This window comes from Zerene cesonia, chromosome 11, assembly GCF_012273895.1.
Source record: "Zerene cesonia ecotype Mississippi chromosome 11, Zerene_cesonia_1.1, whole genome shotgun sequence".
NCBI classification, from domain to species: domain Eukaryota; kingdom Metazoa; phylum Arthropoda; class Insecta; order Lepidoptera; family Pieridae; genus Zerene; species Zerene cesonia.
The window spans coordinates 584,125-597,613 of NC_052112.1; the positions used below are offsets into that span (position 1 = coordinate 584,125).

A 13,489-nucleotide genomic window follows, 5' to 3' on the forward strand; every position below is an offset into this window, starting at 1 on the left:
TGATCCCCAGTTTACGGGGCAATAAAGCGGCCCCGAAATAGAGTGCGGTTCGCAAGAAAATTGTATATTCCGTACGCAATTGATGTGTTAGGCATTCTGGATTATGTTCTGTCTAGAAGGCTAGTGCTATCCAGTACATTGTGGTTGATGAAAGGTTTTTAAACCTACATACGCTTATACAACACTGTACAACAGCTAATTGGATAATGGGTTAATAGGGAGGATGCAACAAAACAGTGCCTCAGCTTTTTGTTTAATTAAGTTCGAATCTAAATTTAATTCTTCGATTTAAACATTTTTATTGATTGATAACTATATATGACTAAAAAATTATTTCAACAGAGTTGCAATTTAAAAATTGTAAACACGTCACACCTTTGATAATATCAATTGCTGTTTATTATTATCAAATACATAGTAGCTATTAATTAAAATAAAACGCATGTTAGAAACCAATGTATGTATTATCTTTGAAATAAGATCATTTAATTTATTTTTGTACTGACGAATCATCCTACCGATTGTGGAATCCTAATTTATTTGTATTTTTATTATTTCTATGTAAGTTGTAATTTTGACCTGTAATCTGCGTTATTGAAGCATTAAGCTAGTTTAGATGAATTTATGGCATGCGTGATAATATACGCGCAGTAGCGTATCCATAGTAGTTTCGGGGTAAACAAAGCTTTATTTTCTACTGGGAAAGGAGGACCCGAGGAGCTTTTTATGTCCTTAAAAGTGCGAATGGATTCCATCATGATCCAGACAAGTTCATTGGATTGATTTTTCATATAACATATTTTGTATGTCTTACGCGTTTTAATGACAATATTTTTCTTGAACTTTAGTTATATATCATAGACATTTCCACGTTGCAGGGAGGAGGTCCGCGACCACGCGGTGCGGTGGAACGCTCAGTTCTCGTTCGTGTGCAAGATGTGCGCGAACGCGAACACGGGCGTGCTGGAGCCAGCGCTGCTGCGCGTGTCCGTGCGCAAGGAGTGCAAAGGTATGGAGCGGGGTGGTGTTGTGGAGGCTTGCTGGGTGGCCATATATATTTATTTATTCAGGACAATTCACCACAACCAGGGTGAACCCTCAGTTCACCCACGCGTCCGTGCTAAGATGCAGTAGCCCTTCAGGCTAGCAGCGAGAATCACCACATAAAATAATGACACCAATAAAGCATTATTATTATTATCAGCCATGGCTGTCCCACTGCTGGGCAAAGGCCTCTCTTTCCTCAATCCACATCTCCCTATTGTGAGAAATTTTGAGCTAAGCTTTACATTAAGAATCCAGCTCGTCCCGCCATTTGACTCTGCGCCTATCACGTAGTCTTTTACTCTTGCCGAGAATCCACATAGTGGTAATCTTCGCCCACAACTCTTCGGACATTCTATAGACATGGCCAGCCCAATTCTATTTAAGCTCGGCAGCCTTTGAGCGCAGTATTATATATATACGAGTATAGTATAAAAACATGAAGTATATAAATATATATGCAGAGCGTATACACATAAGAAGGTATAGGTAGTTTGGGAGTAGTAAAAAGAGGTCTGCGTATGGTGATGTGATAATTTGTTTCATCTATTTAAACAGAGTTGCAATTTGAGTTCTCTACAACTGGTAAAATAGTTTCACTACTTGGCAAATAGCAATTGTCTCTCGTGACGCTATGGTCACTGGATATGTAGAATCCTAATATATAGAAAACTCGAATGTGACTAACTGATTGACTGACTTAGTTATCTATCAACGCACAGCCTAAACTACTGGACGTATCGGGCTGAAATTTGGTATGACGATAGATGCAATGACGTAAGCATCCACCAAGAAAAGATTTTGATAAATTCTACCGCCAAGGGGATAAAATAGGCGATGAAAGTTTGTACGATGAAAATTTAATAGGACCGCGCGGGAGAAGCTGCGAGCAACCGTAAATGTAACTAACTATAATAAACTAAAAACAAACATCTTAATATTGCAACACAATTTTTATTTATAGTTGCCCTAAAGGAAGGTCAGTAAGTTATAAGGACCTCGCTTATCAACTCGTCGAAAAAATTCTCTTTGACGGTCGAGCGATCGCGCCTCTCGCACTTCGAATAACCGAACATTAAGACTATGTATAATACTGTATTATAAAAATGAAAGTGATCTTCGCTTGCCTTATATGCACATGATCGCATATATTCGCATTATACTCTTAGTATAATCGTTGTTATATTCCTTCTTCACAGGCAATGATATAACTCATGTATTATGTTTTTATTATTTAAACGCACTAAATTATATACTGGTATTTAGCGTCATTGACGAATCTCTAAAACATTAATTTTCATGTCTCGTCGTAGTATTGTAAAAATCGATTATATTATCTGACTGTCCCTCCGAAATTATCTAACTTCAAATGTCGTAAAATTGTCAACTTGTACGACTATAATGCGAATATATCGCAATTGTGCATTATGCCGAAAGTTTAATTCTCCCAAACATCTGAAGGCTGCGGTGGAATACCCATTACATAATTAATCTATTGAACATTGGTAGTTTATTGTTTAATCCGTGAAATATTACCCGAATACCGAAATATATGACCGGAAATTTTTGACACTTTATAATCTGGCGGATTGTAATCTAACGATGTTTACAATATGGCGGTGACATGTATAACGTTTCGCCACATGTTGGACATTAATTTAAATTATATCAAGAACTAGCTTTTGCCCGCGGCTTCGCACGCCCCAAATTCGGTGTAGTATAATAGATGTTACTATACATATAAACCTTTCTCCTATTCTATTAAAAAAAAACTGCATCAAAATTCGTTGTGTAGTTTTTAAGTTCTAAGCATACATGCATAGCAACAGACGCGGGAAGCGATTTTGCTTTATACTATGTAGTGATTTTCGACGCGATTTTGAATGATACTATTATTATTGTTTGATCTCGCGCGACCTCGCGCTAACGATCGGGAAATAACTACTTTGAAACCATCTCGAACATATTATGTATGTGTTTTCTGTTTAGTGACGCATCATTCGGTTTGTTTAGTAGTGACGCCCTGCGGCTTTACGTACCTTACACGATGTGGTTGATGATGCAAAAACAACAGTGGTAATGATATAATTATAATTCTTTATAGTCATTACTTTGACATATTTGTTGCTATAAATATTCGCTAAGAGGTTATGCTCAAACTAAGAATATACAGAGAGATGTTATTAAAATATGACATGCAGCTGATTTAAGCGTTCCCTTTTTTTATATTTTTATTCTGAGCTAAATTCGTTGTGATCTTTTTAATCTGCCGAGCAAAATGCATTCAAAATAATATGCATACGTGTTATTGAAATCGATGCGTGTGCAGAAAGGAAACGCGTGGGAATTATTATCAAAGAAATTCCGTGGTGCTATTTTTATGCAGGGCGTTCGTGCGAGCCGACCGCTCGCCGCGTATCTAGAGGGAATTAAAAATACCCCGCCACCGTGTTATGATATCGTGCGGTTTATTTATTGGAAATATCGAAGGACCATTGGAACGCTTTGTGCCGTTTCTTTTAACGTGTGGATGTTTTTTGAAAGATATTGTTATTTTGATTAGGTAGGTATTTGTATGGGACTATTTGATGTATATTATGCTATTTACTGGTAGTTTAGTTTTTAAACCGGTGTCTTGCAAAAAATCGAGGGAACTTTTAATTTAATACAGTTTCTTTTTTTTTTAATTTTTAGTTTTATAGCATTGAAATGCTTTATAAATGAGAAATTTTGAAAGAATAGAAAAAATTTGATCACGAGGCAGGATTCGAACCTGCGTATCTTGCCTAACCGTAGCAACGCCTAGCCTCTCGGCCACCCGTGATCCTGCCACAGTAATCGAATTTCTCCTACTCTTTCGGTTTCATGTGCCTAAGGGGCACCCCACGCCATCTATTGAGATGATTAAGAACCATCACAACCAATACGAAACATTATTTCAATGATTACAATATTGTATCGATGGAACGCGGCCTTTGTTAAATTTAAATTAAATTTACATGAAACCGAAAGAGTAGAAGAAATTCGATTACTGTGGCAGGATCACGGGTGGCCGAGAAGCTAGGCGTTGCTACGGTTAGGCAAGATACGCAGGTTCGAATCCTGCCTCGTGATCAAATTTTTTCTATTCTTTCAAAATTTCTCACAGTTTCTTTTGTTTTGTTCCCTTTTTATTTTTATTAACTGACTTCCTAATTCGAAAAGGAGGAGGTTCTATGTGCGTCTGTATGTATTTTTGTATGTGTATGTTAGAGCCGATTCGGTAATTGTGAACCGGAGATTTTTACCGGTATGTATGTATTTTTTTTTTAACGAGGAGGAAATCTTCCAAAGATGCTCTAGCTTTGGGGGAAAAGTAGAGCATGTGGGATTTCTTCCCACTAAAACCTCCTCGGCGGCCAAACTCAAAGCATAATAGCAGGGATCCTGGGGTCTCATATGGAACGCACCAGGATCATACGTGTTACTGTTACTTTTACAGATGCGATGTTGTATATGAAACACGTTCGAAATTCGAGCTCCACTCTACGTGCCGCTATCAAACTTCGCAACCATCGACAAATCTTCGTCGTATTACTGTCGTAACAATAATATACAATACGAGCTGTTGTCCGCAGCTTCGTTCGCGTGATCAATTTACATTTTCGTGATATATCTCTCTCTTACCTCATTTCTCTCATGCCCGTATTTTGTCATTTGGGGATAGAATTACTGTCGTTCTTAGCGGATGCCGACATCCTAGTGGCTGTCTGAATGCCAAATTTCAACCCGTTCGATCCAGTAGTTTGGGTTGTGCGTTGATGGATCAGTTAGTCACCTTTACGTTTTATATACCTACCTGTAGGTTATAGTAAGATTCGCGTGACACATTGTTAGTATCCATACCCCTCGGTAACGGCTCGACCGATTTGTATGAAATTGCACATATTATGTATATTTTGGTATATCTGCTATTTTTATACCCCTAAGGTTATAAGAGTGTCCTGGCGTAATAACATGTGCCGGGTCAGCTTATTACATATAATGATTAACCCCCGTTGCTTCCAGGCGGGCGCTCATACCAGAAGCTGGGCTTCTGCGACGTGAACCTCGCCGAGCTGGCCGGCTCCGGGGAGACGGTGCGCCGCTGCCTGCTCGAGGGGTACGACAAGCGGCGCCCCGACAACTCCGTGCTGCGGATACGGATCAAGATGAACATGATATCCGGCGATCCGCTGTTTAAAGTGTGAGCATTTATACATATTATTGTTTTTAATCCACATTGGACCACACGAAAGCCATCGACCAGCTTTTAAATATAAATGATCATCGTATCGGTGACCCACTTGCAGATCTGATTCGTTCTAAAAAATATGTGTCAATTAATATAACATTTACACTCTTTGTTATTATAAACTAAGATCAGTCTAACAAATGTTAACTATTCCAAATAAATAGCTCTTTTTTGTGTGATAGCGGCCAAGTAGGCTGGTGGTTCGCCTGATGGTAAGCGATCAGCACCGCCCATAAACATTCGCAGAGGTAGGGGCTCTGCAAATGCGCTGCCCGCTTTTAAGGGGTAGGGGAATAAGGATAAGGAAAGGATCGATGACCGGAAAGAAGAATTGATCTAGGAAGGGTCTAAACAATGTCTGAGAGTTGATTTCTATTAAGTTTCTATACTCGTCTGGCAGACCTGAACGCAAGCAAGAGGCGGCGGAGGGCGCGGGCGGCGCGGCGGACAGCGGCTCGGAGAGCGCGCCCGCGCCGGACGACGACTGCGGCTCCTCCACCGCCAGCTCGGGCTTCGGCTCGCTTACCAAGAAGAAGAATTACGGTATACCAACTGCACATAGCAACATTCGATTTCTAAACATATTTCGATAACGTGTCTTGTCCTGTGTGTGACGGCTGTCGCATGTCGAGATGGCTTTGAGGGTGATAAGACTAATTGTACAGTTACTAAAATAAGTAAATCAATATAGAATGGTTTAGATAAATCATAGGTCATGAACGTGCAATATTTAAGCATTTTTTGGGTGTCGATTTTTTTTTCGATCGGCATTGTTCTGAATGAAATAAATTTTACCAGAGATTGTATACGATACCATCAAATTCTCCGAGAACACAAGATGCTTCTATGCCTGGGGAAATATGAGAATTGTGTTTTTAAACAAGCACACATGTTTAACGACAATCGCCTGAAAACCCGCAGAGTAATCGAGTAATAAAAATAAAAAAAAACATTGCCAATTGTTTAAATTTAAATTAGAAACAATTGTCATCAATTATAAAAACATAGCAAGTTCCAGTCGATATGTAATATTTTTGAATTTGATAAACTGCAATCGTACATATTTTATGCGTAGGTTTACAGTTTCAATAAAACTGAACTGGAACACCCACGAATAATAGATATATGGAAGTGATAAATAGCCCTGACTTGGTGTTAAACTGATAGACACACGTCTTATAGCAGGAAGCATTTGAGCTGGGTGTAATCACGATATGTCTAAATAAAGTGTTTTCTGCTCTTCAAACGTCTGTAAAATTATAATTAATCGATAATAACATTATAGAGCTGAAGAGTTTGGTTGAACGCTCTAATCTCAAGAACTACTGGTCCGATTTGACAAATACTTTCAGTTGAGTATTAGATGGCCCATGTATCGAGGAAGTTTATGGGCTATATATGTACCACAACGAAGCCGGGGTGGACCGCTAGTGCAATATATTGTGGGGTGGACCGCTAGTGCAATATATTGTGTTCGATTTCCAGAGGGTGGTCACACACAACCGCTGTCCTCGCTGCCCTCCTGCGACCTCCCGTCGCCGGACAGCGAGGAGCCCCCCACCTCGCTACCCGACTGTCCCAGTAAGTCAAGCTATGCGTATAATAATACCTACTTATAATTCTCAACATTTAAAAATTTTGAGCCACTCGATGTATTTTTTATTTTAATAAAATATAACATTTCTCGTTAGGAAGATACAGCACAGTAGGCGGCCTTATCACTTATAACTGATCTCTACCAGGCAACCATGATTTTCAATCATCACATCATGCAAGTCTTCATACGGTCAGGAATACATTTTTTCCTGTGCCAATGTTAACCAATATGTATATTATTAGTTATCTGCAATCTGTCCTTGTGTTTGTTACCTTGTAACTTTATACCCGGGATGAACAGATTTTTTTATTTATTTATTTACTCTTGCCCCTTTCAGCGAGTCTAACGGTGTCGATGGGCGGTGCGGGCGCGGCGGGGGGCGGGGGCGGTGCGGGCCCAGTGGGGGGCGTGGCGGGCGGCGCGTGCGCAGAGTGCCAGCAGCCGCACACGCACTCGCGGAACTCGTCCAACACGTCGGGGGACATGAGTAGTAAGGTAAGAAATTTTCTTACCATTAGTTCGCATTGAGCATTTTTTCTAATACTCAAATTTCTTGTACAAAGATATAGGCAAATCGACAAATGATTAAGGCGTGAAGAATAGACGGACATACAGATATAAGACTGCGCATTTGTGATGCTAGGAGGGATTTGAATACTTAAATTTTTAAGTGGCAGGTTCTATCGGCAGTCCCTGTGACTGCTGCATGATTCTGTTATGAAAGTGTCACTGATCAGTGTGATGAATGAGTTGTAATGATGATGGCTGTTGAGTTTTCATAGGGAAGCTGTTAAATCAGCAGAGAAACCATACCTTTATAATAGTACATGCGTTGTTAAAAGCGTACATTAAAAGCGTATAATTTTCCTTAAAAAAAAAAAAAATAAAATCTTGTTAGAATGTGTGTTAAATACAAATCTATCGCTCGGCTATTCCAATTCTCATTGCAACGCAACTGCTTTCAGGCATCCGGCTACGGCAGCTCCGTTTCGGCCGCGTCGGCGCACTCGCGGCAGAGCTCCGAGGGGGACTCCGCCCCGGACAGGCCGCATCACAATAGGTAACACTAGTTTGTAACCTAATCTAAACATCCTCCCTCTGCCCCCTGCCTCCTCCCCCCTTCGTCCCCTCCTGAATGATCTATTAATACCCGTTTATAACCAGCCCCGTTCTCTCCCACATTATTGTTTTTTGTTTCCTCGTACTCGCGGTTGTGTGGGCTGTAATGTGGGGGAATAATAGGAAATTAATAAATCCTAGTTCCCGGTCTAAATTGTCTGTCTCGAAGGACTTTTACATGCGTTCTCCTGCATGTGTCGCCATGATTCGTAGATTCGAATATAATATTTCATCGCATTACGTGAGGGTTACTCTATTTGGATACAATAATGGGATGGCAGAGTCTTCTCATTAATGTTTTCCAGATATTATTAAGGCAATATCGTGGTCATTCATAAAGCTTATTGTTCCTTCACACGACACCCGTACATGGTCTTATAATTTGAAGACGTACTTGGAAACAAAACGGTTGAATGATTTTTTTTCCCAATTATTTTATATATCATTATATATTTTTAGTTTTCTCTTTTTCTTTTAATGTTTTGTTTTGTCACGGGTTTCATGGAGGTGACTTAAAGAAACGAGTCAATAACGGTTATGGATATGAGGTGTTAAATACAATTGAATATTGAGAGCATGTTTGTGTGCCATCGAGGACTGGGAAGAGATGTTTGAATTTATTCGATGTGATATAAAGTTGTGTAAATATCGTGGACAATCGCGGTTCACGCGAGCTTTATTGGCAATTCAATATGTATACTATAGAATCCTGTGCTGTACAGCCCCAGCTTGATAACAACCGTTGTAAGCACGTCACTAACATTAAGCCTGTGTATTCGCTTACTGAATTATTTTTATTTTCTCCCCTCCCCCCCTCCACCCCGCCATCGCCCGCCCCCTCGCCCCTCCAGCGTACGCGTAGAGCGCACCACGAGGACCACGACCACGCTGTACGTCCCCAGGCAGGGCTGCAAGCACGCGGGCAGGCTCGCCAAGCTCGTCATCGAGCGCACCCTCACCGACACCTCCGACCTGTACCTCTCCCCCGACGCGACCCCCTCCGACGCGTACCTCACCCCCAACGCGACCCTCGCAGCGCAACCCGACGTCATCCCGCGCCACGTGCAGTCGCCGGCGAGCGACGAGTACGGAACCCCGGACAGCACCCTCGCGGAGGACGGCTCCTTCGCGATGCCCACGTACTTCGACCGGAAGAAGCGCGCCGTGTCCGTGATCTCGTCGGTGGTGCAGCCGCTGAGCAACTTCCAGATACTGAAGCAGAAGTCGCTGAACACGATCCCGGCGCTCGTCGAGAGGAACAAGAGGAACGAGGAGCTGTTCACCAACTTCCCGTTCCTGACGCCGCTCGCGCACCGCAAGAATTCGCTGGTCGCGAGCCGGCTGTCCGGCTGCCTCGAGGACGAGTTCTACTGCATACCGTCGGAGGCGGAGGACCAAATGGAGCGCATCGACGTGAGGCACAGGTTCAGGAGCGTGTCGAACAGGGCGCTCAACGAGCCGCTCACCTCCACGCCCAAGGCGGGCGCCGAGCTGCGGCACAGCGTGGCCGAGTGCGCCAGGTGAGTGCGCCGCCCCGCGCCCCCGCGCCCCCGCGCCCCCGCCAACTCCCCACCCCGTCCCCGCCGCGCCTTCGCGTCTCACCCTAATGCGCTTCTAATGCGGTGTTCACGGTGTTTTTGGGTTCTTGGAATTTATTAACCTTCGTTTTCAGGTTCTCGCCAATTTGTGTTCGCCATTTGTTACGTTTGATTTTTCTATATAGTCATAAGAGAGTACTAACTGTTGAATGTAATAAGATAACTTTCATGATTCATGCTTTCAAAAAAGATTTCGACAAATTGTATGTTACCATCGTATAAAACACAAGGTAACATAAAATTTGTAATTTTAAAACAAGCAAAAATATCACATGGAGTGAGGCTAAAATCCATTTATCGACACTACCAAGAAGTGGCAGTACCGCATACGACCGTCATAATCTAACATGTGCTATGTGTTGTTCCGGTTACGTCCTTACCGCGTGTCGTCGCGTGTTGTCGCGTGTGGGCGCGTGTTGTCGCGCGCGGTCGCGTCAGGCGCGAGTGCGGCACGGAGGCGGGGCGCGCGTGCGCGTCGTGCGGCGCGTGCTCGCTCTCGCACTCGCTGCCGCGCCGCCCGAGCTCCGCGCTGTCAGTACCCGCGTTCGCGTATGCGGGACGCTTGAAACTGTATTACGATAGAGTATTGTTTCGTTTATTGTTGGCTCTTGTGTGTCGATGATCGGGTAAAAGTTGTAAATGACATTTTATTTGAATCTATAAATACTGCAAATTATTTTTTGTATGTCAGTGCTGTACATACAGTTATAAAAGATAATATTATGAAATTATAAAGAACTGAACCGTCTTCGAATTATCAGAACTAGACTATATTTAAATGCGACCTTACGGGAGGCATCAGCTGTTAATTTAAAAAAATGAATCTTCATAATCGGTTCACTCAGTTGAAAGTCATATTATCCAAAAAAAAAACAGTAGAATTGAGTACCACCACCTATTTTGAAGTCGGTTGAAAAGTGATGTTATCATCAAACAGAAATTAATGTTCTCCTGCACGATCGAAAGCAAACGAAATGCGAAAAGACTCTTACTCGATGATTGGCAAAAAGAGAGCGTGTCTATTTAAAAAAAAAATGTTGGCTTTATTTTGACAGATTGATCGTAAGTTTTTGGTTTACTCTGTGTAATATTTTGATTCAAGCGTCGCGTTTACTCTACATAGATGTTGTCACGTGATGATGTTGTGATCAGATATAGTTTTTTTTTTTTGTCATTTATTATTAAAATGTTATCTGAACTTTAAGTTTTTGTTATCGGTTTATAAAGTTTAGCTTGATTGTAATGGATTTTGTTTTTTTTTTTCATTTTACTGTGGGTAGTCTTAATAATATAGATTATTATTATTTTTTTTTTATAATGTTATATCTCTGCAAGTTTTGACGTTATCTAGCTTAGTAAACTAGGTATTATATGGACACTGACAATGTTCTGTCTCAATTATTATTATATAAGTTTTCTGTTTTCGTGATGTGCATGATTTCTGGTTGCTTTCGCTTAAGCGGTGCATGTCGACGGCTTTCAAGTGCATGTTAATTTTAATGTATATGTGGTTTAGATACGATATCTTATAATATGTTAATAAATCTTTTTTCTATTGGATTTATACTGTATTAATGTGCCCTCATAAAATTTGGTTAAATTTTACATCGATTATCACGCTTTTTGGTTATTTTTATTTTATTATAGCGTTGTCACTTAATGACAATCGCTATTTGCAGCTCCACAACGCCTTTTCGATATTTCAAAATTTCACCAACATTTTGTCAATTATATTTTTTTTTTCCTCCTTTATTTATTTTATTTATTTATTTTTGTCTTCAACAAAAATGTTACAGATAAGGAAACTTCAAAAATTAGATAATTTGAAAGAAAAACTATTACAATTTGTTAGGTGGCCTTATCCATTTGCTATAGCACTGAATATCTACCCCCCAAAACGATATCCAAAGCTATCAAACCACGCACAAACTGAACGAAAAGCCTGGTACTCACCAGGAACCCGTCGTCCGGCTCGCTGACGGCGTCCGCGTCGGAGTCGGGCTCGCTGGAGCGCGCGCGCGCCGCGCTGGAGCGCCGCAAGCGCGCCGCCGCGCCGCCGCCGCAGGACGACGCGCAGGTGAGCGACGAGCCTTTTCATTTCACTTGCTCCGCTAACTGGACGTTACAATTAGTAGTATGGTATACAATTTAAGCGATAATAACGAAATTGTTAATAATGAAGAAATGTTACAATTTGGTAAAGATAAATTTTTGTCCGAAGCAAAATTCTGCCTACTCGTGTTTTGGCAGTTTTCTAATGGGTGTATATAATAAATGGCTTTGAACAGCTTGACATTTTTTTAATAGAAAAAAAAATATATTGATCCAGAGGCGGGTTTCAAATCCGCGTTTTTTTTTCCAAATCGTAGCAACGCCTAGTCTCGCGTCCACTCGTAATCCCGCGCCACATATCGAATTACTTCCACTATTTCGGTTTCATGTGCCTAAGGGACATCTTAACATTATTCAATTTTCTTATAAACTATTTCCATTTTTTTTTCCTACAACAGCACACGGTGTCATGTCGCGTGGAGAACACGCGCGTGAACCCGGACTCGCTCATCGACGAGCTGCTCGCCGCCACTGACCTCAAGCAGGCGGTCGACGACGCTGCCGAGAGTGAGTGCCCATATTATGCATATTATAACCCTTAATTTGATGGAAATAGAGTTCGATTTATTTTATTTATTTGGACATTTCGTTAATCTCCTAGGTGATTTAAGAAATAAAGGGTGGTTTAAAATAAAATAACTTGATTTTTTTTTATTTTGATATTGTTCACATCTATATCTTGAGAACGAATTACAAGTTAACCGGGACAATTATTTTGCTGAAAGCGCCAAGACAGCATTAACTTTTAACATCATGCCACTACGAGATCTCGTTCTGTTATCAGCAATCTCTCTAATCACTTGAACTTTTACAGGTTTTCTTAATCACAATTATCATATAACCATGATTTCCTTTTCACCGTATCCGCAGCGTCCGGGCTGCAGCTGTTCATAACGCGCGACGGCACCGCGGAGCTGGGCTCGCGGCAGCGCCAGCAGCTCGCGCGGCGCGACTACCAGCGCGTGGTGCTGCACCCGCACCCGCACCCGCACCCGCGCGACCACAGGTGACCGCGGGGTGCCGCCGGGGCCGCGGGGTGCCGCCGGGGCCGCGCTGGGGCCTTTGCTATTACTATGTTATAAGAGTCTATGCCAGTGCAAATGGGCTGTTTCAGTGAGCGGCTTTGGAGTTTTTGATATTTGTAATCAAAGCGGCTACGAGTGACACCTGTTTCCGATAGAGTATCCTGATCCCAGGAAGTTGCGCTGGAGCCTTCTTAACCTATAGCTATTCTTAACCTACCAAAATAATCTTTTCATATTTCTTAGATGGATTACGACTACATAGCGCTGTGCTATAGACATCCATAGTTTATCCAATGCTTGTAATATGTTCAATGTTTTAAAATATTTGATACGATATATTTTTTTAAAATATGAATACACAAATAAAGAAAATAATATATACAACGAGCCGATCCTAACCATGATTAATGAAGGATACCTTCTGCCAGGTAGCCAACGGTGTGAGAGCGCGGGCCCGCGCGCGCCCTACAAACCCGACACTTGATACCCGACGCGTGTTGCCGCGTGTCGCCGCGTGTTGTCGCGTGTCGCCGCGTGTTGTCGCGTGCTGCGCCAAGATCGCATGGGATTTACAGTGAATGCTGTTAGTGCGGTGTTAACGTGCGGCTCTATTATGTGTTATTGATGGGATTATTGTCGATATTTATTGTGTACGGCGGCCGCCACGCCGCTACCGGCTAGCCCGCACTCGCGCACCTATCAGTATTGATAAGTGCTTGGT

General features: G+C 41.9%; 1 protein-coding gene across 3 annotated transcripts in view; it reads left to right on the forward strand.

Annotated features, from left to right (window-relative positions):
- LOC119830056 overlaps positions 1-13,483 on the forward strand; it is a 72,778-nt gene extending 59,295 nt beyond the window's left edge. The window contains exons 3-13 of one of the 3 annotated variants that reach the window (XM_038352893.1): positions 879-1,009; positions 5,092-5,269; positions 5,718-5,860; positions 6,803-6,898; positions 7,252-7,409; positions 7,880-7,974; positions 8,885-9,553; positions 11,588-11,708; positions 12,142-12,250; positions 12,614-12,749; positions 13,182-13,483. In XM_038352893.1, coding sequence (XP_038208821.1) covers positions 879-1,009; positions 5,092-5,269; positions 5,718-5,860; positions 6,803-6,898; positions 7,252-7,409; positions 7,880-7,974; positions 8,885-9,553; positions 11,588-11,708; positions 12,142-12,250; positions 12,614-12,749; positions 13,182-13,200 — 1,855 coding nt within the window. In that variant the 3' untranslated portion in view covers positions 13,201-13,483. The remainder of the gene's footprint in view (positions 1-878; positions 1,010-5,091; positions 5,270-5,717; positions 5,861-6,802; positions 6,899-7,251; positions 7,410-7,879; positions 7,975-8,884; positions 9,554-11,587; positions 11,709-12,141; positions 12,251-12,613; positions 12,750-13,181) is intronic. The other 2 variants (XM_038352894.1, XM_038352892.1) reach the window with 2 other exon arrangements.
- Positions 13,484-13,489: the final 6 nt, after the last annotated feature.